This window comes from Mus caroli, unplaced genomic scaffold, assembly GCF_978045245.1.
Source record: "Mus caroli unplaced genomic scaffold, Mus_caroli_1 scaffold_10, whole genome shotgun sequence".
NCBI classification, from domain to species: domain Eukaryota; kingdom Metazoa; phylum Chordata; class Mammalia; order Rodentia; family Muridae; genus Mus; species Mus caroli.
Window position 1 is genome coordinate 75,644,766 of NW_028227265.1, and position 24,048 is coordinate 75,668,813.

General features: G+C 37.4%; 1 protein-coding gene across 3 annotated transcripts in view; it reads right to left on the bottom strand.

The window, feature by feature from the left end:
• Window positions 1–24,048, bottom strand: part of Asb5 (ankyrin repeat and SOCS box containing 5) — a 36,085-nt gene continuing 12,037 nt past the window's right edge. Inside the window, exons 1-7 of one of the 3 annotated variants that reach the window (XM_029480802.1) lie at window positions 15,429–15,687; window positions 7,034–7,113; window positions 4,286–4,393; window positions 3,226–3,376; window positions 2,922–3,056; window positions 1,894–2,085; window positions 1–624 (exon numbers count right to left, since the gene is read on the bottom strand). In XM_029480802.1, coding sequence (XP_029336662.1) covers window positions 497–624; window positions 1,894–2,085; window positions 2,922–3,056; window positions 3,226–3,376; window positions 4,286–4,393; window positions 7,034–7,113; window positions 15,429–15,552 — 918 coding nt within the window. In that variant the 5' untranslated portion in view covers window positions 15,553–15,687 and the 3' untranslated portion in view covers window positions 1–496. Of the gene's footprint in view, window positions 625–1,893; window positions 2,086–2,921; window positions 3,057–3,225; window positions 3,377–4,285; window positions 4,394–7,033; window positions 7,114–10,422; window positions 10,549–15,428; window positions 15,688–24,048 lie in introns of those variants that run through there. The other 2 variants (XM_029480803.2, XM_021170729.2) reach the window with 2 other exon arrangements.

Consider the following 24,048-nt stretch of genomic DNA (forward strand, 5'->3'; position numbering starts at 1 on the left):
TTGATTATTACAATAGCAAGTGCATAAGTCATCTTTATTTCAAAAAGCATAGTAATTGCTCTAATTTTTGACAATATTAAAAACACAGGTAACCAATGACAGTATCTGAAATTACAGTTAACCATTTTTGAGAATACAGATCCTTCAAAATGTAACATAGGATGAAATTTATAATTAAACTAATATTTTAGCAAAAGTGTGCAATTTTCTTTCCACTCTATAATAAAAAAACATAAAATGAATAAATTCCCATCTTTCCCCTAAGTCAAGAAGATACACCAAGAATGCTGAGATGGTATAGATGTTTTAAATATAATCCAAAGACCGTAAAAATTGATAAACAGTACCAATGAGTATTCTTCAGATGAAAATCCACTTAGATTTTACCGCTTTCCTGGGTGAAGTTATATGTATCATCACCCTTATCTTCTATATTTTAAAAAGAAACCAAAATAGAAAATTTTGATTTCTTAAGAATGTGAAACTATTTTCTGTGTTATCGATACTGTAAGAAATTCTGCAGCAATGTTGGTAACTGGAGCTGAGGGATAAGATGGAACCTTTGTCTTCCTATGTAGTTGCGAATGCAGAGTCGGCACAGTTGGCAAAGAGAGCTTGGGGTAGCTACAAGAAGACAAGAACATATTTGTTAAAAACAAAATTACACATGGTAAGATATAGTAATTGAAAGCATACAAATTTTAATTTGGCGGATGACAAATGTCTTTTATTATTTATATTGCCTTTATTTAAGAAATCTTGAGGTATATTTCATGAGATCTCATGACTGAGAAATGTCCAATATATGTTCTTTAAAGCATTAAAGTTCATAGTATTGGAGTTAAGAGCACGTGCTGCTCTTACAGAGGACTTGGGTTTGATTCCCAGCACCCACGTTATAGCTGCCAACCATCCTTAACTCCAATTCTAGGGGATCTGGTGCCCTCTTCTGGCTCCTGTAGGCAGCAGGCATTCAATGTACTTGCATGCATACAGGCAAAACACACAGCATACAAATAACTGAGAAAAGACATAATTATCTTAAGATTGTCTAATTATTCTCTCACTGAAAGTTTCAAAACAAATTCCGATCTTTAATGGAGATCTAAATCAATCTAAGATACATTACCAAAAGGCACAATTTTAAGTTACAATTATATTTCTGAACTAAGGTTTGCAAATTTTGTTTAAGAGAAAAACATAAAAGGTAAAAGTAAAAATATTTCCTCCAGAACACACACCATCCCTTATACCATGGTGCATGAATGGCTTGGAGATGGAGCACGGTTGGGTAGACAGCTTGCTGGAGGATATAGAGATCTAATTTGAACCACAGCACTGAATAAACTAAGCATGGCCACGCATGTCTAGAACCCCAGCCCCAGAGAGGCAGAGGCAGAGGATTAGAAAAGTTCCAGGCCAGCCTGAGATACAGGAAACTCTGCTCCCTCCTCCCTCCAAAGAACAGCAACAAGGGGAGGGAGTGGTTGGAGAGGTATTCAGGTGCCTATAAATGTGGCTCATTGGTAGAGAACTACCCTAGCGTGTGCTGCTGTGTTGTGTGCTAGACCTAGGGCTCAATTACCCAGTACTCAAATATACTTTTAAAATAGTGATGTAGCTAAAAATTGTGTCAGAAAACTACACATTATACATTGTTGAAACATCCAACATATTATACTAAAGAAATATAAATATTTAGACACACTAAAAGAATTCTAAAATTATATTTTCCTTACATAGGACCTAAATTGAGGTTTTTTTTCCCCCACAATAAATAACTGGAATTTCATGCCACTGTTACTTCGTACATTAACAAAGCACTTTTCACTTTCATCTATTTTGGGAAAGTATATTTTTCCATTCACAAGCATTCCCATATTTTCTCTCTACCTTCATGTTGAAGAAGTATTCTTTCTACAGCACTGTTAGATGTAGCCAAGTCGACAGGCCGCAAAAGATCCGTGTTCTTTGCATTGATATCTGCTCCAAATTCTAGCAGTAAGTTCACGATTTCGGTACTGGGTTGTTGAGCAGCAGCATGCAGTGGTGTGTCCCAGTACTTGCCTTTGTGCACATCAGCACCTGTATGTGAACAGGGAGGAATGATGAAAAGGCAATCACTCACGAGGAGTTACCTCTGTAGGGAAAAGAGGGGAAGACAACATGGAGAAGGACACATAAAGGACCTTTATTGATAATGAGCGTTTTGTTCATAATATAGACTTCATAAATATTGCATATATAAATTGTTAAACTTGGTATCTCTGGAGATGCAATATATACATTAGTTTTTTTCAAATATTTAAATGCTGTTCTTGTAAGAGTTGCCTTGGTCATAGTATCTGTTCACAGCAATAATACCCAAACTAAGACAGTAGGCAGTAAAGTTTTTCAAGTACTTAGAACTCTAAAGTTTTGTGGGATTTGTTTACATACTTAGCAATATTATATTCAGTCTGGAGAATCTTAATTTTATGACTGCTTACAAAGAAAGGCTTTTCTACTCAATTATGTAACAAATGTGTTCTGATTACTCAGCTGCAGCTCATAGAGAGTGCATATTCATCTATGAGCTTTTTTTTTTTTTTTTTTTTTTTTTTTTTGGATTTTCGAGACAGGGTTTCTCTGTATAGCCCTGGCTGTCCTGGAACTCACTTTGTAGACCAGGCTGGCCTCAAACTCAGAAATCCGCCTGCCTCTGCCTCCCGAGTGCTGGGATTAAAGACGTGCGCCACCACGCCCGGCCATCTATGAGCTTTGACATATTCTCATGAAGTAGAAGTTTCCTTAGTAGACTGCATATGCATAGGTGAGAGCACTTATAATAAGAACCTTTTAGCAATGAGATGTGACTTTTGAAAGAAGCTAGTTAGACGAACAGATAATTATCTACATGTATGGATAGAATGGAAAATTACCAGCATAAAGAAGCTTCCAGATGCAATGGAACTGCTGTGACATACAAGCTACATAAAGAGGAGTTCCCAAGTGAGGAATGTCTTGGTCAACGTCTATGCCCCAGGCTATCAAAATGTCGAGACATTCATGGTGACCTGCCAATGCAAAGGAAAGACAGCTTTACATTTTGTCGATGCTCTCTTGAACACATACCTCCCCCTACCCATGTTTCCCACAGAAGTAGAATCCATTGAAAGACAAATCGGCATATGCATTATCCAGAGATATTTTCCTTTTAAACTCCACCCCACCCTGTTAACTAACCTTTACTGGCAGCCTCATGTGTTGGAGATGGAAAACAGGTCTCCAGTTGGGCTTTGGCGCCATATTCCAAAAGGAGTTCTGCACAGCTTGCGCTGCCTTGTGAGCAAGCGTTGAACAAGGGAGTCACGCCATCTATGGTGATTGCGTTTGCCTAAACAAAACCCAAAACCTGAGAATGAGATTTGAAAGCCATGTGGGACTAAGGAACTTGTTTATGCACTGTCAAAATTTCTATGACTTGCAAGTCTGACAATGTGTATTTACTTCATACACATCAAAGAAAGAAGCTTAAACCTTCGAGAGATCATCGAAATGTGATGCGGAAGAGGAGTCACAGGAATGGGGACCCTACTATTGAAATGCATTGGAATAAAAACACGAGTCAGGTACAGAACCCAAACAAATTCAACAGGAAGTCAAAAAAAGAAAGAAAAGAGAAAGGAAGGAAGGAAGGAAGGAAGGGAGGGAGGGAGGGAGGGGGGAGGGAGGGAGGGAGGGAGAGAGAGAGAGAGAAAGAGAGAGAAAGAAACCAGTAATGGTGAAGGAAATGACAAGGCCACTTTACTAGTAGAGAGTTAAATATGGCATATCGTGGTTGTGTGTGTGTGTGTGTGTGTGTGTGTGTGTGTGTGTGTGTGTTTGAGAAGATCTCACATCACCTGAGCTATCCTCCAACTGTCTATATAGGAGGATCTTGAACTCCTCATTACCCTGCCTCCAAAGATACAGAAATACAGGCATGCACCAAAGCTATTATTTCTGAGAATTTATTTCTGGAGACTTTGTCAGAAAATAAGCAAAGATACAAGATGCAGATGCTCATCTTTTGTTCTTTTGATTCACAGAAGCAGGAAATCTAAGGAGCCCCAGTGTGCTACTCTATACAACGGCTGGGATTCCTTTACAGGGTGTCCTGAGGAGCTGAGGCAGTTCTAGGGCACTGTTCATACATACTCTTGTTTTCCATACTACTATGAAAAAGAGAGAGAAAAGGAAAAACGAGAACCTGGCTTCTGTTGGTCAATAGATGTGAAATTCTTAATTTACTTTTTGAACTTACATTAGCCCCAGCTTCCAGGAGAGTCCTTGCACAGGCCACGTGGTCACCCAGGCAGGCCTCATGGAGTGGAGTGACATGGTCTATGGTTACTGCATTTACATTATAACCCTACAGTAAGAAGAGAAGGTACACAATGTCATTCATCCCCATAAATGTCACAGAGACTTTTTTACAAGATGAAAGAATCTAGTCAACTGGTTTCCAGTTTAGCAGTTGAGCCAATCAATTGTTGAAACTCCTTAGCCCCCACTTCTAGCTACACACAGTATGCATGTTAGGCTACTGTGATGTTATCTGACTTATGTTCTAGAATTTTTTAATTTCAGCTAATCATTAGTCTGTCAAGTCAACTATTTAAAGCTTTCCTCCATGTGGCATTTGTGTCAATTGCTTACTTAATATTCTGCATTTCATTTTACTTCTGCTTCTTTCCTTGAGCTTTTTAGAGGAAATGTCTAACTGACAGAAGGAGGGCCCTTTCATTCAGGACAAGTTTATGAGTTATATCCTTGCTGCTCCTGTTCAATGTTCTCAGCTTTTGATGTGTGTGAATATAACAAGCAGTGTGGTGTGACTGGCTGGCTCCCCACCCCAGCCCCAGCCCCAGCCACCCAGCCTCTTCTGCAGAACAAGGTAAGCCAGAGCAAGCCTTTCCCCTGAGTGCCTTCTTGCAAGACAATTGGTCTCAGTAATGAGAAAAGTAACTGATATAAATCAATTATTTTTCTTTGCCCTGTCACAGGGAATACTGTTGAAATATTCCTATCACAGGAATGGGTTGTAATATTATACTGTACTCAATAAATATGCTCAATTATTAAATATCAATCAAAATTGATTTTAGAATGTTTGAGATGGAAAGGTTAACTACCTTTTATCATTATATAATATATACATATTTTATCATACCATGCCTATGAATATGTAATCATTTTAATATGCCCCATTCACAAGACTAATTGAAGCTTAGGAACCTCATGATTACTATAGCACTCTTACCCAATAATGTCAAGCATTTTGTTACTAGATTCTGGCATGTTTTCTTTAGAGTTCGTTTTCTTAAGGTTTCTCATTTGATAGGATTAAAGACTTTTTATAAACTGGATAATTTGATTTGACTGTGATTATACAATCAGTGGTTAATCTAAACCAGGAAAATAGAGTTTAGTAAATTGATTTATGAATGTGCCACTCAATAGTTATTCATTTAATAGGTAAGATTAAGTTATATAGTAGGATTGTCTTCAAAATTAAACTTGTGTTTAAATTGTGACTCACACAATAATCATGAACAAATACTTTGATTTCTAAGTTTTAGGGTAGTCATAAGAGTTAAACGGGATACATACTTTTACAACAATTATTACCATTTCCAGTGGGTAGAAAATAAGAGATTTCATTCCATTTTCTACATTAATCCACTTACTGTGCTCCAGTTTAGCTAACAATATGAGGTTAAATCATATAAAATTATTAGGATATAAATTTCTTTGCCTTGTAGAGGATCATTTATAATTTATTGCCCATTAGTGATCATTTTACTAAGAAAATTATATGATGTTTCAAGGCAACAATATCTTCCTAACATAGTACTGAGTGTCATAAGCTGTAACAGGGAATAATATGAAGCCATAGGCATAGACAGCCACACTGTATCTTTGTGGCTAGCCAGCGGCATTTTTAACCATCCTTGTCCTTTCCAAGATCTGGAGTTCCTAGTAAGCAATTTGGTTTGAGGAGATGCTACCACCCCCTAGTGTGACCAGATACCAGAAACATGTGAGAGGGCTCGGCTGGAGCCTCTCTGTTCCCTTAGCCAGCATATCTGTGGACAGGAGGTACATTGAGAAACACTGTGACTGCCTTCCTCTAGAAGCACTAGGTGACCCTCTCCAAATGATTATCTCTTGAAACCACTGACCTTTTTATACAGGTCCTTCCCCCATCATGAAGTAATGAGCAAAACAGTCACATGGCTGTCACAGGACTCCAAGGGAACACCTTGGACACATGGTCATGTTACAGGTGAGAAAATGAAACTCTGGGTAGCCCGTGGCTGCCCTCAAGCGTCAGGTGTTCAAACTAGGTTGTTAGGAACTAACCTTTCTCATAGTCATCTGAGAAATTTCTTTTTATGTCACATGGGGAGTTATTAATGCCCCAACACTGAGTATACATTACAGTCAGATAGGAGGCTGTGAATATTCAATGGGCTGATCCAAGCTAAGTTACTTTCTGTTTGTAGGAGGAATCCTTGCCTTTCTTTCTCCCTCTGCTCACTCTGAAGAAGCAGGCAGGCATAGAAATAAGTACTTTCTTGCATTCACAAGCAGTTTATCATAATATTTCATAAACTACCATAATGTAAAATGTGCTGTTTCCACATCAGCTCTGAGTACCCCTTTGGAGATATTATATGACCAAACTAAGTCTATATTTAGCTATACATATTACACCAAATTAAGAATATTTAGAGTAATATGTAATACATAAATAAAAGTGCTAGTCTAAATATCTTTATTAATGGCCAAATATACTATGAGAGACAGTTGAAATAGGAAGACATAGCAATATAACAAAGCATTCATGAAGGAATTTTAAATGTAAAATGGAAACTATGGTCTTCCCTAATACAAGTTACAAAGAAGGAACAGTAGTGACACTTTTAAATTCATTACTTTTGAGTGGATTTGTTTTGAAGGTGTTCTATGCACATAGGAAGGGAGCTGACATAAAGTAATAGTTTACTTGTGATAGCAATGTCCTCAGAGCAAGAAGACGGCCTTGACTTGCAGCTTCATGCAGTGGTGATCGATCTGCCCAGGATCCTGTCCAGAACAACAACAAGGAAATCGTGGGGTCAATGTAAACTCTATTAGGCTCCATCAGTTCTAATATCATATAAATTAGACACAGTCAGCATTTAACAAGGTGACCCAGTGACTGTTCCGATCTTAGGAAACTTGCCCATACATAACCAGAAATAAATGCATTTACTGTATTTTTAGCAGTGCTCACAGCCAGACTCATGTCTCCACACTCTAAGCCTGTCCTGTTATTCCTCCTAATCACAGGCCTCACACTGTCCTGGTCCTGATGTGAGCTGTAAAATGTTGCTAAGAAGGTCAAGTAGCTAATCCTGAAGTCTGAAACATAGCATAGCCTCAGGGGGTCCTAGAAAGGGTAATCAGAGGGGCACAGGGGCAGCTATTTTTGAAATGGTGCTACTATTGTCAAAGGCTCACTGGTAGAGCATCATTCTCCATGTATTTGGTGTGGGTGGGTCAGGGCACTTAGCTCCCAACCTAGATGTCATGCCCCATAATTTCCCCTTCTCAAGTGACTCTTATGCCCCACCCACTAGGTAAAGCAGTCTTCTTGCGTGAACTTTCTTCTCTTCCTCTTCTAAGAGACACATCAAGTGCTCCTACCTCACTTTCCCTGTGGTCACTTAAGCAGTTAAAAATTATTCTGGGTATTTTTCCTGCAAATTCCTGGATATTATAGATAATATATTATAGATTCAGTGTGATTACTTTAAAGGGCTTTAAAGTGATAAAAACAGACAGAAAACACCTATTCAGATAAATTTTAAGACATAAAAGCAACACTGACTAAAGAGAAAATGTTCATAAAATAGTATGGTTATGACTACTAATATCTATCTTCTTGTCTGCTTCTCTTCCACTGTTAAATTCATAAGATATGGTAATAATTTTACAGGTTTTGATTGGTTTTACTATACAAATTGTTATAAAGTCACTTGACTGTTCATAAAAATGCAAGTTTTATGAAACACTTTCTAAATAAATCATAAAATTATTAGAGCCATAAGTACAGAAGAATGCTGTATTTTAGAAATGATTTCATTATTTCCATCTTTTAGAGAATTTAAAAGCCCAATTTGATTCTACCCAAGCTTGACTAGAACCCTGTAAATGCTGGCCAAGTAATTCCAGTGACCAAAGTCTGGATATATGTGACAAGAAAAAGAAGAGAGCACATGAGTGTGACATGGAGGCTTGGAGTCACTTGTCAGTCAACAATCTCTTTATATGTAATGGCATAACAACAGTTTACTGAAAATTACAAATGTTAGAGTAAGGGGGCAAGAGAACATTTTCTCTTTACTGTTGACTTATAAATCACGATGGTGTTAGTTGATGTTAAATTGACTATGTGTATGACACTAGGTCTAAGCACTTTACATGTATGCACACGTATATACATGCAAACTGACATGCACCCAGGCACATACTCACACACACATATTCAAAGAAGGAAGGAAGGAAGGAAGGAAGGAAGGAAAGAAGGAAGGGAGGGAGGGAGGGAGGGAGGGAGGGAGGGAGGGAGGGAGGAAGGAAGGAAGGAAGGAAAAGGGAAGGAAAGAAGGAAGCAAGCAAGCAACCAAGAAACGACAATTTCATGGCTGGTGAAGTGGCTCAGCAGGTAAGGGTGCTTGCCAACTTGAGTTGGGTCCCTGAAACCCCCAAAATGGGTGGAGCTAACCAACTCCCACTACTTATGTTCTGTCTTTCATATATGTGCTGTGACCTAGTTTCCAAGATGAAATATAATGCTTCACAAATCACACACATTTGTTTGTTTTATTACTAAAGATTTTAGTGCAAAATGAAATGTGGGGGACTTCAAAATGTAGATTAATCCTTACAGTGAGCAGTCAAACAGGAAAGAAAATGTTGGCTTTCAAAACAGATCACATATTGGGACTACTACCCTTAGTTTCGTCCACAGAGAGGTAGAAAATCAATGAGTTTCAAATAATCAGTGCTTGAATTCAGTAATGTATGATATTTGCAAGGTCAAGGTTTTAGTTCTTTTATAATGTTCTTTTATAATAAAGTTCTATTTGTACTTGTCTTAAAGACAGATGCCAAATTATATGATTCTGCTATATTATGACTACCCATTTTTCTACTGTCTCTGACAAGACAGACAGATGCTAAGATTGACAAAGGCCTAAAAAACTGACACCTGAAGGTTTGTTTTTAGGGCAGGTCCTTTCCAGTGTTATGAAGGCCAGTGTTATGCTTCTTAAAGCAGCAACAAAGCTAACAAGGTTTATAACTGAGAGCTTCTCCACAGCCTTCCCAGCAAGCTTGCCTCTGCATTCTAATGTTTTGTTAACCAGAATGACTGCACTGATGCTCAGAAAAATTGGTCCCATCTACACCAAAATAAATAACTGCATTACACTTTTTCTTTCTGGATTAATCAATTAATCAATGAACCAATTTATTAAAGAAATGATTTATAATATGCATACAAGCCTATACAAAAATCATTTGTTAGCCAAAAGGTGATGGCATACATATTTAATCCTAGCACTCAGGAAACAGAGGCAGGCAGATCTCTATGCTTAAGGCCAGCCTGGTCTACAGAATGAGTTTAAGGACAGCCAGGGATACACAGAGAAACACTGTCATGAAACAAACAAAACAAAACAAAACAAAACAAAACAAAAACAAAAACAAAAACTGGTTTGTTTTAAATTCCACTTAACTAATTCCCAAATGACCTCATATCACTTGCTTCCTCTAATTCCTTAGGAAATTTTCTATAATTAATCTTAGTAACATGAAAATCAAAAGATATTAGATTGCATCCTAATTCTGTTTCAAAACCTTTTCACCCGTCCCTTCTATTCCTAGTCAAAATCAGAAACTTAGCAACTATAAGTTGCAAGTATCTATTCAAATACTTTCAGTGTAAAAATATCATACTTTCCCATATGAACATGATTTATATTATTTTTATATGTTTTATGTTTTCTAAGATCAAACAAGATATAAATATTTTCATATATAGCTATTTCAATCTCTGTCCAGTATCTAGGAATAAAATCCTTACTGGAAAAAAATATTCAGCTTAACTTATCAAGATAAATTATCCGTATGAAATTGTTTTACAAAATATCTGTAAACACATACTGCTATGGTCTGAGGAGCTATGTGGGGTGAGCGTCTGTATTTAGAAACAGCACTCGTTCTCAGACATCTGGTTTATTATTACATGGTAAGAGCCTGCTCCTGCTTTGTAAATATCACAGCACAAGAGCAAAACATTCATGGTTTAATATCTATATGTATACAGTTTCATAAAGATCTATACCATACCTAAGTCACCATCTCCCCATGGCACTTCAAGCCAGCCACTGCTGAGGTAAACCCGACTCATCTTTTTTTAGAAGCACAAAAAGAAAAAAAAAAAAATCACTTGTCGTCTACTAGTTGTGTTCAGCCATTTTAAGGACCTTGAAGCTCCTTGTAATATGACTTGGTGCTTAGAAAATCCGATCTATCTTCAAAAATGTTTTCTCACCCCCTCACTGAGTGCCCTCTCTGAGAAATAGTAACCCTCGCTTATTTTTATCCTTAAGACCACAGCTCCTGTCAGGAAATGAAAGCATTTTACTTTTACTTCTGCCCTTGCCTATGACACGATCTATCGTGTTAGTTAGTCTTTGCCTGCTTAGAATCTTGGCCCCATCAGTGAAGTGACATCTAGACTCTCTGAAGAGCCAACTTAGCAATGTTGTAAAGGACTTGGGAGTTTGGGAACACCTGCTTGGGTTTTTTGTTGTTGTTGTTGTTGTTTGTTTGTTTGTTTTTGTTTTGTTTCTAATAGAATCCTTTGTAAAACTCTGCAGCTTGAAAATTTAAAGAAGTCCCCAAACATATGTAAGCTGCAGGCCCAACAGCATTTAGTCAATATCCTTTCACATGTTTATAAATAAGTCACCAGACAGGAAATGAGCTATTTTGTGTGCTTTCAAACAACCAGATTAACAGAAATTCTCAAGGTCATGCTTACTGTGAGGGAAGTAAACTGTCAAGCCTGTGTCTTCAAGAACCGAGACTGATCATGTCTTGCTATAATTATCATCTCTATGAAACTTTCCTTTTAATAATGTTATCCTAGATTTAGCTGGACTCTCAGTTGCTACAGAATGATAGACTGAATTACATGGTCATGCAACTTACTCTAATTTCTTATTGTTCACTATGAGTCATTCAGATTCTCATAGGACAGCCTATATGCCTATGGGGTTAGACAGAAATACAAAAGCTAAGAAAAATAAAACCTGTTACAGTTTATCCTTGGGAAACGAACTAAATGTTCAATGTCTTCCCCGATCATTTTTTTTCTATAAATATCCCCAAATCAAGAGATATGAATTTGAAGATCATTTTCAGGAAAAAGTTTTAATTTGAGGGAGATAATCTAATCATACCCGTTAACCACTGTAGATCAATGGTGCTTCCACACACTCATAATGATCTTGGACATCAGATAAGATATTCTTGTTTTTTTTAAAGTGTACATAAGTAACTACCTATGTGAGCTTCGGAAGTCAGCACATGAAAATCAGGTTTTGATAACTGCAAATGTTTCAATAACTCCACCTCCTTCATGGAATTGAAGGCACTGTTAATAAAGTACTTAGCCTAGTACTTTTATAAAATAAATATTTTCATGTTTCTTTCTCTGGAACTTTTAGATGTATATCACTTTTTTAAAAAATTAAAAATTGTTCCTACTTTCTAAAATCATTGACAAAAAAGAAAATAGTTGATCATATATATGTATCATATATATATATATATATATATATATATATATATGGTAAAAATGTTCACAGAAAGCAGCTAACACCACTGCTGAGTTTATTAGAATCAAATAAATAAATTATGACTACATAACTATACTCAACTGATTTTAGGTAAGTTTATCTTTTTGTCATAATTACAAAAAAGTCATAGATTCTACTGGATTCTCAGCAATCAGATCAGCATTGTAATCAATAGACATTAGTGGCCATTTTTGTGATTGCTGATTAAAATATTATGTGAAGCCAATGAAATGGAATAGCACATTTTATTTGAAAGCCAAATAGTGATGGTATACTTAACTACTTTCTTCTTTAAAACCGTTAATAATCACTTGTCATACAAAATGTTTTAAACATATTCTTTCTCCTTTCTCATTCTCCCAATTCCTCTCATATCCTCCCCACTTACCTACCCAGCTAATTTCATGTTTTCCCTACACCTTTTCTAAAAACAAAAGAAAGAAAGAAAGAAAGAAAGAAAGACAGACAGACAGACAGAAAGAAAGAAAGAAAGAAAGAAAGAAAGAAAGCTAAAAATGGGAAAGTCCTCCAAAAAGAAAAAAAAAGGAAATCAAAATAGAAATACACTAAATACACCAATAAGACAAAAAATATCAAAACCAAAAACAGACACAGAAACCATGGAGACAAGTAGAGGACTGGAAAGAGTTCAGTAGTTACAAGAACTTGTGCTTTCAGAAGACCCTGTTTGGGTCCCAACACCCACATGATGGTGCACAAGCATCCATAACTAGAGTTCTAGCATGAAAAACCACCTCTTCTGATCTCCACTGGTACTAGATGTGCACAGTGCACATACACAAATGTACGGAAAACTCTCATCCCTCATACACATAAAATAAATGTAGAAAATTGTTTAATGTTATACTTTGAGATGGACTCTTGGAATTAATGAGTTTATGAATAAATACATCATTAAGAGATTAGCATTGTACAAACTAGCAGCTAAGGCTTTGTGTCTCTTCACTAACTCATGAGATCTTTACCAGTCCCTGGGTATAACTATCACCCACAGGTTGATCTTTCATTTCCACCTAGCTATTCAACTTCTTCATTTAGATGTCTAAACAGGCAATTCAACTTAAGGGAATCCTTCATTTGAGGCCCCTAAAGCCCTGCTATTGGCAAATGACAATTCTACCACTAGTCATAACTTTAAAAAAAAAATGAGCATGTCAATTTGAGATGCAACCACACTGTTCACACTCCTTTGAGTCTACTTGGGGTTTTGTTTTCAAGGTTTTTAGACAGTATAGTCCAGGCCATACTGGATCTCACTAGGTAACTCATGCTGGCGTTAAACTCAATGGAAATCTTCCTGCCTCAGCTTCTAGTAGGCTGAAATTACAAAAGTCACCCACCATGTCAGTACTCTGTTTCATTTAGTTACATTGTTTGATGTCACAAAATGAAATTCTGTAATATTTTACATAACCACTATATGATAGAGTCCAGTTCTGACAGCCATACTATACCTCACCATATATCAACTAATGATTAATATACTTTTTATTACATTTAATTGTTTAATGTGTGTCTGTGTGTATGCATGTACATGTGTCACATGTACACTCAGGCCAACACATGTGGGTAGAGGTCAGAGAACAACTTGAAGGAGACATTTCTGTCTTTCTACTATGTGGATTCTAAGAACAAAACCCAAGTTGACAAGCTTGGCCAGAGGGCATATTTCTCTTATACTCTGAACCATTATTCTGGGCTTAAACATTCCCCACATATTGGTGACTCCAATTGTCTTCTCAACTTGATATTCTATTTCTAGCTGACTACTTAATGACTCCCCTTAGATATCAAAGTAGATAACCCAACGGAATTGAACCCTTGATTTGAAGGCCTTAAAATCTCCTTATTGGTAAATCATAAAATTCTACCTATCTATAATTTTCCTGGCCCTCAAATGACTTCTAGATTTAGGAAATCAGCAGAATCATGTACCTTTGTGAATATCCCTACACATATGCTTAGGATAAATTTCTAAAATTTTGATCTTTATCATCAAATGACCTGCATCATGTCTGGACCTATTTACACTCATATTAACAGGGTTGGAAAATTCTGAACCTCAATCTAACAGAAGTTTGCTTAAATAAGTCTTGCTTTTTTCCCCCTGAAAATATATGCAGACAATATCTCATTTCCCATAATTTCAATAGGTTTAAAGTAGGTCAAAGGTCATTTATCAAAGTTAGATTTGGAATGTAATTTTATGGCTTTCTTTCAACCTTCTATGGAGTTTCTATCAACACTAAGATGCAAGAGACACATTGAGATGAATTTAAACACTAGATTTTTGCCATCTCCCACACAAAAATTATCACTACTTTCTGAGGTCTACCACAGAGATCTTTTCCTCTCCATTCAGGAAAAGTCTGTAAGATCTTCATTTCTACCATAATCACTGTGGTCACTGAAGACATAAAAGCTTATAACGTGCTGTGAGGCTACTTATTGATGCTTTCCGAACCCTAGCAAGTAATAAATACATTATAAAATAACATTGAATCAGGCTTTTGCATTTTAAAATGACAGCTCATTTGTTTCTGCTTGCTTCCTTTGTAGTTAACTCTTTGCTCATATCATTGGGCGATTTTATTGTTAAGCATATTGATAACATTTAAAAAGGAGACAGGTTTGTAATGAGAAGACACAGTCCAACTGCTTGTTTCAATCTTTTAAAGAAAACAACATATGTTCCTACTTAAAAATGCTTTGTCTAAAAAGTGACCATCATTTACAACTAACCATCTTCAAACCCTATCTTATAGTAAACACAACTGTTAAGGTGGGATGACACTGTTTCAGACTCTCTATTTCCAACATTTAAATCATCTTTTATGTGTATATAAAAATTTTATTTACAATTAATATTTTAGTAAGTAGATAAAATGAAGTACAAATAAACAGGCATATGACACCCAGGGCTAAATCACATTTCAATCTTTTATGGACTATATTGGCGTTCTGTTCTGCTAAGGTGTTTTCTCTTTTTAACATAAAATTCCCCCATAATTGTTCCTTTAACTGCCATGTTCATCCTTTTTATACTTAATATGATTTTCTATTATTAATATTCACAAAGTGTGAGGACATCTCCACAAAAGTCTCACACTCATTTTCTGAAATCATCCTTCCAGCCTATGGCCTAATTTACATGATTTTTAAAAGTCGATGTTGCTTAAAAACAGCCTTTTCCTGCTTAATAGCCAGCATCCATTTCCATGCCAGTTAGAGATACTTGATAAAAGGAAAAGAGGATTAAGCCAGACTCTAAAAGTTTACCATCATCTTTAATATACAATCAAAGTGGAGAATCACTTTTGTGGCATTGTCACAAAACTAAAAGATGAGAACGCTGTTCATGCCGTACAGTCACACCTTAAAATCCGCATTCTGGAAAGCACCCACAGTTTCAAGTTAGTATTTGCAAAAGAGGTCACCATAGTTTATTACAGCGCCTGCTATACTAACCTTGACTTGTCAGAATACCCCAGCTAGCTTTTCGCTTAGAAGAGCATTCCTCTACATTTGCTAGCTTTCTTTTCATGAGCATTTGCTCAATGCCGTTCCTTTCAACAGCAATGTCTGCAGACATACTTGGTTGGGTTGGTGGGGTTTTTTTTTTTTGTCTGTAACAAAGCAGGTGTCACAAGAACAAGTGCTCTACCCAGAAGAAATAGTAGCATCTGGCTTTCTACCTACTTCTTCCTTCCCTTCAGACTTTCACAAAGGTTCCTGTGTGCAGTCTGGAGAAAGGCTTCAACATTGAACTCTACTCAGAAATACTTGGAAAGGGGCTGGTAGATGCAGTGTGGGGGGAAGGGCCAGACATGCTGTACCATTTTCTATTTTTAAATCAGAGACTCTCGGCAGCAAGAAATGTTTAACTCTTTGTGGGATCCAAAATGGGAAACGTTACTAAGACAGCTTTTCTTGGTAAGAACAGAAGACAAATAAGCTGTTACTTTGGTGTCAAAGCCTATTTGTATGATATGCAAGTCAATCAAATGTAAAATTGCCCACTGATGATGGCTGCAGACAGAACTTCAGTCATACAGCTCAGTGATCAGGGAGTGATTAGGGAGTCTAAGGCTTGCTCCACCATCATCAGACATAAGCATTATGTGTGCATTAGGACCAGATGGTATCTAACTCATGTCTTACGTTTGTGAGGATCTAAGGTTAGAATTTAAAACTTGCAGACATCTTGTTTATATAGGCACAGCTCATTATCATGCTTTTTCCCCCAGAGGTCATTTCTAAACCAAAAGATGTCAGCAGGCAATTTAAGTACAGCTGAGATTTTTTACCCTAAATGGTAACGGAAGGAGAAGTTGGAGGGATGAGAGGAAAAAGTAAACATGTGCCTGTTCTCTTTTGCTGGCATGTAGCGCCGAGCAGGGCTCCCAGGCCATGATGGAGGGACGAATAGCAACTGAACTGCGATGGGACTCCAAGGATTAACTGAGCCGCTCATCATGTTACCGGGTATTAACAGACTGAGATCTGCCCAGATGAATACTGGCGACAGAGCCTGATATCTGACTTCGTTATTACCATCGATAAGGCTTTAGCTGCTATCGGCTCAGAGAGGAAACGAAATAGCCAGAGCTCTATCTCCCTGCAATAAGTCAAGTAGGAGGAAAAATATTTAATAAAGAAAATGAGTTTCCACACTACCTGTTTACATCTGCTGCTGTTTCAGTGCTGGTATTTACATCAAATGAGTCCTTAACGGATACCAAAAAAAAAATGTCTTTCTTATTTCAAGTTCTGGGCTTACTATTTGGATGTCTCTGGAAATTTCACCTAAAGATATCCCATCTTCGTTTCCTTTACCATAGGTCATGTGGGTGTTATCATAGTCTTCTAACTATAAGAGTCTTTGATTCAGTTTTTAGGAGTCACACACAAAAGAAAAGCTAGTACATGAGTTTTAGGTACAATGTATTACCACTGGATATATACCACTAGAGGGGCTTAGATACTTCCAATAAAACTTATACTCTGGGACAGCTCATCTTAGGCAATTTGCATGGGTAGCTCATTCCCCAGATGAAATAAAGGCTAAAAAGGCCTTTTCAGTTTTTGGTGTTCAACTTGAGCCAATGATTTAACTATTGTGTCCTTACTGCAACGTTTATTCTTTCAAATAAAGTATGAATTCTTTACAATAAAAGTAAATATTATTTTTGTTTAATAGTAATTAAATCAGTGAAAGGAAATTCAGTTTAAAGCGCGGGATTTTTCAGTTTCATGTTTTTATTAATGTACAATAAATACAGGAAGCCTCAGATACTGGAGTAACTTTGTCCTTAAAACAGTGGTAGAGATGATGAATTCCACTGAACTGTCTCTGTGCTCAGCTCTCCATCTATGCTCTGCAATTAGATTGCAAAGCCTGAGTCATTACGTTATTTCCCAGGCCTTCATTTCTTAAATGCTGTGCCACTTTAAAGAGGACTTGACATAGAAATTTAAGAATGCCTCAGAAGTTTCTCTATGGCTCTTGTGTTATAAACAAATTTCTAGTGCAGTTAGGGGGAAAAAAAAACAACCAAAACAAACAAAAACCTATTATACCCACTTTGCTAGTGCAGTATAAGTCCTTACTACTTTCTAAGCACTCTCTTTATACCCACAGATAAATGTAGCTCTCACTCCTCATCTAAGAAGCTTCTCTTGGGAGCAAATGGAAACCATCACAGAAAACCACAACTGGACACAATAGAGAGATCAACAGATGATGAGAAGCCTGGCTCCAGTGGATCCAACGCCATCATAGCTCTGCCACTATGGCTCAAAAAACATTGGGGAAGAGAGGGAGGAAAGGCTATAAGAGCTAGAGCACCAGAAAGTCTTCTGTGAATCCAGTTCTCCTGTAAATGGCTGCATGAGCAAGACCACGACAATGGCAACATCAGTGGATGTGTTTATGTGAAAGGGAGAAAGTATCACAGGGTCCCATTCCTAGACAAAGAACTATGGGTCACAAATGACTTCTGGGAGAAGGAGAATTGGCTTCTACTAAGAATGAACACACTTATTGCTTTTCCAGTGCAGAGGGGAAAGTGATATACAAATGACTAACCAAATCAGGTTCTATCAAGATACATATACACATACATATGTGTGTATGTTAATACATATATACACATATAAATATAAACACATATACATATATATAAAACCTTGGAGAGAGAGAGGGAGAGAGAGAGAGAGAGCATAATAGTTAAGGAAAATATCAACTTGAGGAATAATTGGAGAAGTTGGAGTGGAGGGAGGGTATCTGGGAGGGTGGCAGGGAGGAAAGAGGAGGTAGAGGTGATGCAATACTATTTTAATCAATAAATATGTATTTTAAAAATAAGACATTAGCTTTGACCATGTCTATGTATGTAATTGAGTTATGTTCTGGCTTTGAGATAGACTGTAGCAGATTTTTCTTCTTCTTTTTTTTTAGGTTAGGAATTATTTACTGAATAAATTGACAGTGGTAACTGTGTACAGATTGTGTTAAGTATTATGGGTAGAAGGGTAAATGCAGCAAAAATAAAAACTGTGTGTTAGAAGCATTTAAAGGACTTATTTTCTTCTGTGTTTCAAATTCCCCATAGTGTTTTTACATTGATTTTATAATTTTTTAAAGGACATTTTTTAATTAGGTATTTTCTTCATTTACATTTCAAATGCTATCCCAAAAGTCCCCCATACCCTCCCCCCCACTCCCCAAAACTCTTCCTTTTTAATATTGTAAATTATTCAGAAGAAAAGTAGATTTTTAAAAGTGATGTCACAGATTACAAGATGTATAATAGGTCATTCAATTAAAAAGTACAAAGTGTTGAATAGAGTCTGATCATATTCCGCATGCTCTGCTTAGCTGCATGTTTCCTTAAAATAAAACACAGTAAAGACTTGACGCAGATCCCTTCAGATGTTGCTTATCTATGTGCAAATGAGGATGGAGTCTGTAATCTCCTCTCATACAGATGAATCTAAGAGCATCCCTAGTGCGAATGGAAAAAGCCAAGCTGGATATATTATAGAATATCATTAGGTCATATAAGTAGGTAGAAGGACCAAGATAAAACCAAACAATAAGTTAATTAAGGAAAATTAAATCTTATAGAACTCTAAATCACTAAATTTTAGAGAAAAAGCAACAAAAATATATTTTGAACTAGAGATGACCCAGTATTTATATGGAGAGTGATGGGATATGGAAGGATCTGATGTTATTCCCAGGAGCTATTTTATTCCCATTTTTATTAGTGCCAATGTGTCTGAACACACCGAAATCTTTGATGTGCTCACCAATCTCCAATCAAAAAAGTGAGGTTAAAGTGAGACACGTTTTCCTAGGAGCCTATGCCATGGACGTTCTTATAGAGGGCAGAAATCCTGTCTTGTAGACACTGCGAGCCAGAAAGCTAAGAGGCGAAGCTTTGTGACAAGACAAGATCCACATAACACTGTAAAGCAGGATTAGGCAAGAATAAAACTGTAAAAAAAATAGAAAGTGGGCCTACCTCCTGACCACTTAAAAATCTAAACTCAAGACACACATTTAAACTATTTTGTTATGTCAGCATAGCCATGCCAAAAAGAGACTACTGCTTCTGGGAAGTACTGTTTAGATAAGTGGATGGATGCCAGACAATCCCCTCAGCTCAGCATTTCTGAGAGACATTTCTGAGTGATGGGACTTGGATCCAGAACAGCTTTTCTCCCACTGTCAGAAAAAGACAGAAGAAACAAGCAAACCCTGCTTATATCTAGATTGGCACCTTCCCCAGAGTTTAACTACTAACAAGTCTTTCGAGTACATCCACAAAGCCATCCCCTGCCTCCAACAGTTACCAACTCATAGTTTGTCTCATCATCTATAATGTACTCTGAAAACACTTCTAGGATTATTTGATGATAAATCTCAGTATATCATCTCATCCATAAATATTTTGGCATCTGTATATTACCTTTTCACTACAATCACAGTATCCTAATCAAGGAAAAACTAATTTTACTATAAAAACAAGCATAGGTTGACAGTTTTTATTTCTTATAGAAGAGCTCAACTTACAAACTGGCTTCTAAGGGGATACTTTCATTTATATAACCTTTACTATTGGGAAAAATAACATATACAACATACACTTGTGATCCTCCCCAAAACACTAAATAGTGTCTTTTACTCTCTATTATATTTTGTGTATATGGTGTGCTTTTGTATTTTTGTGTATGTGTGTGTGTCTGTTTTAGTGTGTGTATATAGTGTTTGTGTGTATATGGAGTGTGTTTATATGTTTTGTTTGTGTGCTTGTGCCTGTATGTTTATAGTATATGTGTTTATGCATGTGTGTATGGTATGCGTGTATGTGCGTCTGTGTGCATGTATATATGGTATGTATGTGTGTTTGTGTGTGTATATAGTATGTACATATGTATGTGTCTGTGTGTCTGTGTGTTTGAGTGTGCATGTATGTGTGGGGTGTGTGTATTGTGTGTGTATGTTGTATATTTGTGTTTATGTGTATATATGGTATATGTTTGTGTGTATGTATATGGTGTGTTTGTGTGTACAAATGGAGTGTGCTTGTGTATGTATATGGCATGTTTATATCTCCTTGTGTATATGGGGTGTGTGTTCATGTGTGTTGTGTGTGTTGGTAAGTGTGTGTTTGTCTGTATATGATATGTATGTTTGAATGTGCATGTGTGTCATGTGTGTGTATGCTGTGTGTGTAAGTTGTTTGTATATTTTGTATGTGATATATATATATCACATAAAATATGTATATTAAAATGATAAAAATGATTAAAGTGATGATATATACACACACACATATATATATACACACACATATACACACACACACACACACACACACACACATATATATATATATATATATATCACATGTGCCACTCCAGGGGCTGAACTCAGGATGCCAGATAGTCATAGGAATGCCCTCACTTCACTTTGTAAACTCTAACATTCTCATCCTTAACAGATGTTTATTTAGTCATCCAAATTACTGATGGGTTAGGGAGTATAGGCAGGATCCTTTTCACCTTATGCCATCACAGAGGCACCTAAGAATGGCTTACTGCTCAGTAGAAAGCTTTCATCCTTACAGAGCCGCATGGCTCACTCCCAAGAGGCTGTGGTGGAGCTTCCTCACAAGGCCATGAGTTCATTCAGTTCCTAGGAGGTGTTCCTGAGCCCCATTCTTGCTTCATCTTACTTCCTATTCGATTTTATTTAAACATGAACAGCTCTAAGTCTGCTGGCCCAGTGAGATTCAATGACCATAGACTGAGCCTGAGGCAAGTCAACCAGGAGTGTGTGGACTGATTGTTATCTAACAGTTAGCCTCTGTTTCAAAAGTCAGTGAAACCTACAGTGGCCTGTCTTGTGGTCCATGATACTTCCCCTCTTACCTAGAGCAGACTAAGTAGAAGAGGGCGCAGGCAACTTAAAAGATGACTTGACAGAAACAAGATAGCACATACGGCTAAGTAAACAGTGTGGCAAAAGACATTTAGTCACGTGTGGAGAAAATTTTGACAAGACACGATATCTAAGTGAGATCTAAATTTTGCCAACTAAGGTACAATTTAACAAGCATAAGCAGGGTGCCCGGTCCAAGCTGGAGGGATGGCTCAGTGGATACTTTCTTTGATCAATCTTCAGGAAGATTTGCTTTCAATTCCCAGCACCCAAGTGGCAGCTCACAATTGTCTGTAATTCTTATTCCAGGGGATCTGACACCCTCATACAGGCATATATGCAAGCAGAAGCAATGCACATAAAAATAAAGGTTAAAATGGTTAACAGGGGTGCCTATTAGCACACCAAAGCATATGCTGTCTTTAGGCTCTTTCAACAAGTCCCTGTTACAAAGGCTGCTGGCATCCTGGCTCCTCTTAGCAATTCAATCCCCACCCTTTACCCTAAATGTTTTCAACACATGGGCTTCCCTTCTCCCAGCTTCTTATTCATTTTTAGCCCTGCCATTTCAGTTGGTGCGTGCTCTCTTGGATCTCTTTGGTGTCTTGGTTCTCTTGACCCTCTCTCTGCCCATCAACCCCTACCCACCTCCTCTCATGGCCAGGTTAAGTTTACTGCTTTTTTTCCTTGCTGTGGGCTCTTCCTAATGCCTGCAGTGGCACTCTCCATCAACCTACCATAAAATCCTTCTCCTCAGCCACACCTTGGAGCAGTAGTGTCCTTATTTCATTCAGGTATAAAACACATTGTCTAAAAGATCAGCCATTTTCATGTGAAAGAATACTTCTGGCACTCATCTCAAGGGGAGACTCCAAGGCCTGACACTATTACTGATGCTATTAATGATGTACTTACAGACAGGAGTCTAGCATGGCTGCTCTCTGAGAGGCCCAACAAGCAGCTGACTGAGACAGAAGCAGATATTTAGACTTAACCTATGGTCTGAAGTCAGGGACCCCTGTGGTTTAATGACAGAAAGGCTGGAAGAAGCTGAGGAGGAGGGTGGCCTCAAAGGATGACCAGCAATCTCAACTAACCTGGACCCTCAAGATTTCTTTCTGAGCCACCAACCAGGCAGCATACATGAGCTGATATGAAGCCTCCAACACATATAGCAGAGGACTGCCAGGTCTGGCCTCAATGAGAGAAGAGGCAACTAATCTCTGAGAAACTTGAGGCCCCAGGGAATGGGGAGGCCTGGCAGAGGGGGGTGGGGGGTTTAGGGACATCCTCTTGGAGACACGGGAGGAGGAATGTAATGAGGAACTGTCGGAAGGCAGAATGGGACGGGGATAACAAAATAATAAAAAAAGATAAAGCAAATACTTTAATAACTAGGAATCAGGAGGTATTCTAGGTTATTTGGTCTTTATTTCTTATTCTTGCTTTTAAGATAGGGTCTTACGTAGCCCAGCTGTCCTCAAATCCTCTGTAGCTGACAGACTTGAAGTATATAGCTCTGCAGTACCCTGTCAAGCTCATAATTTAAAAAAAAATACAGTGTCCAGAAGAGGACACAGAGTTCAATGTAAACGGAAATAGCAATACGTTTGAAGCCTAGAAGTCTCCCGATTGTTATCCTGACACCATCGCTAGAAAGTCTTGGTAAACTATGTAGCCTCGACAATGTCTACCACAGGTTTGCTGGCTTGCATTGAATGCTGCTGTCTGAGGATTTCCCTAGGTGTCCTTGAGATCAATAGAGAACTAGTGATAATCAAGTATTTAAAAATGTAGTCTTGTTTGTTACACTGGAAATGTCTTAATAAACTCAATTATCTATACCCCAAGGCTTTTAACAAAGTGGAAGCGTACATAATCCAATTCATTACTTCATTATGTCAATTCACCAGTCATGAATTTTCCCTGATTATCTCCAGATTTTATTTCTAATTTCATGGCTTCTGAGGCCAAGCTACCAAAATACCATCAAAGAGCCTAAGAAATGAAGCTGGCTGGAAAGCTCTTGCTTAGTACATACCAGGCTTTGACCACCAGCCAAAAATAAAATTAAAATAAATTAAATTAAATACAGGAATAGTTGCTGTCAGTGCTGCCCCCATCCACTGGCTACCACCCAACCCTTCATTCTCTACTGATTAAGTGAAATGTCTGAGGTTGTCTTCAAAATAATTTCTTGGGGAAAACTTCACAAGTTTGTCAGTGCTCTTTTACAAAAGCAAATTTGTATGTATTAAAACATTACTTATATTTTTCTTCCCAATTTATAACCAGGGTGTTATTTCAAATAGAAAACATTCACAATAAAATCTGTTGAAAGCTCATTCATAATGTTGGATTTAATTAGTGACTAATTAAAATTTCCCTTCGTAAATATCTGTTAGCTTGATCTCTCTGAGTATGAAGGACATGTTATGCTAAATTATATCTTCAACCTTGGTAGAGTCTGATTAAGAAATCTCTGTGCCAGATGTTAGGCTTGGAGTCACTGCAGTCGACCTCACTCATAGTTGGCTCTGAGAGCTAATGGGAAGCAAAAATGAAGCAGAACCTATGGGGCAAGCGTATGGCCACGTCTCTCTATAAATATGTTCCTGCTCAATTACAAAGAATAAG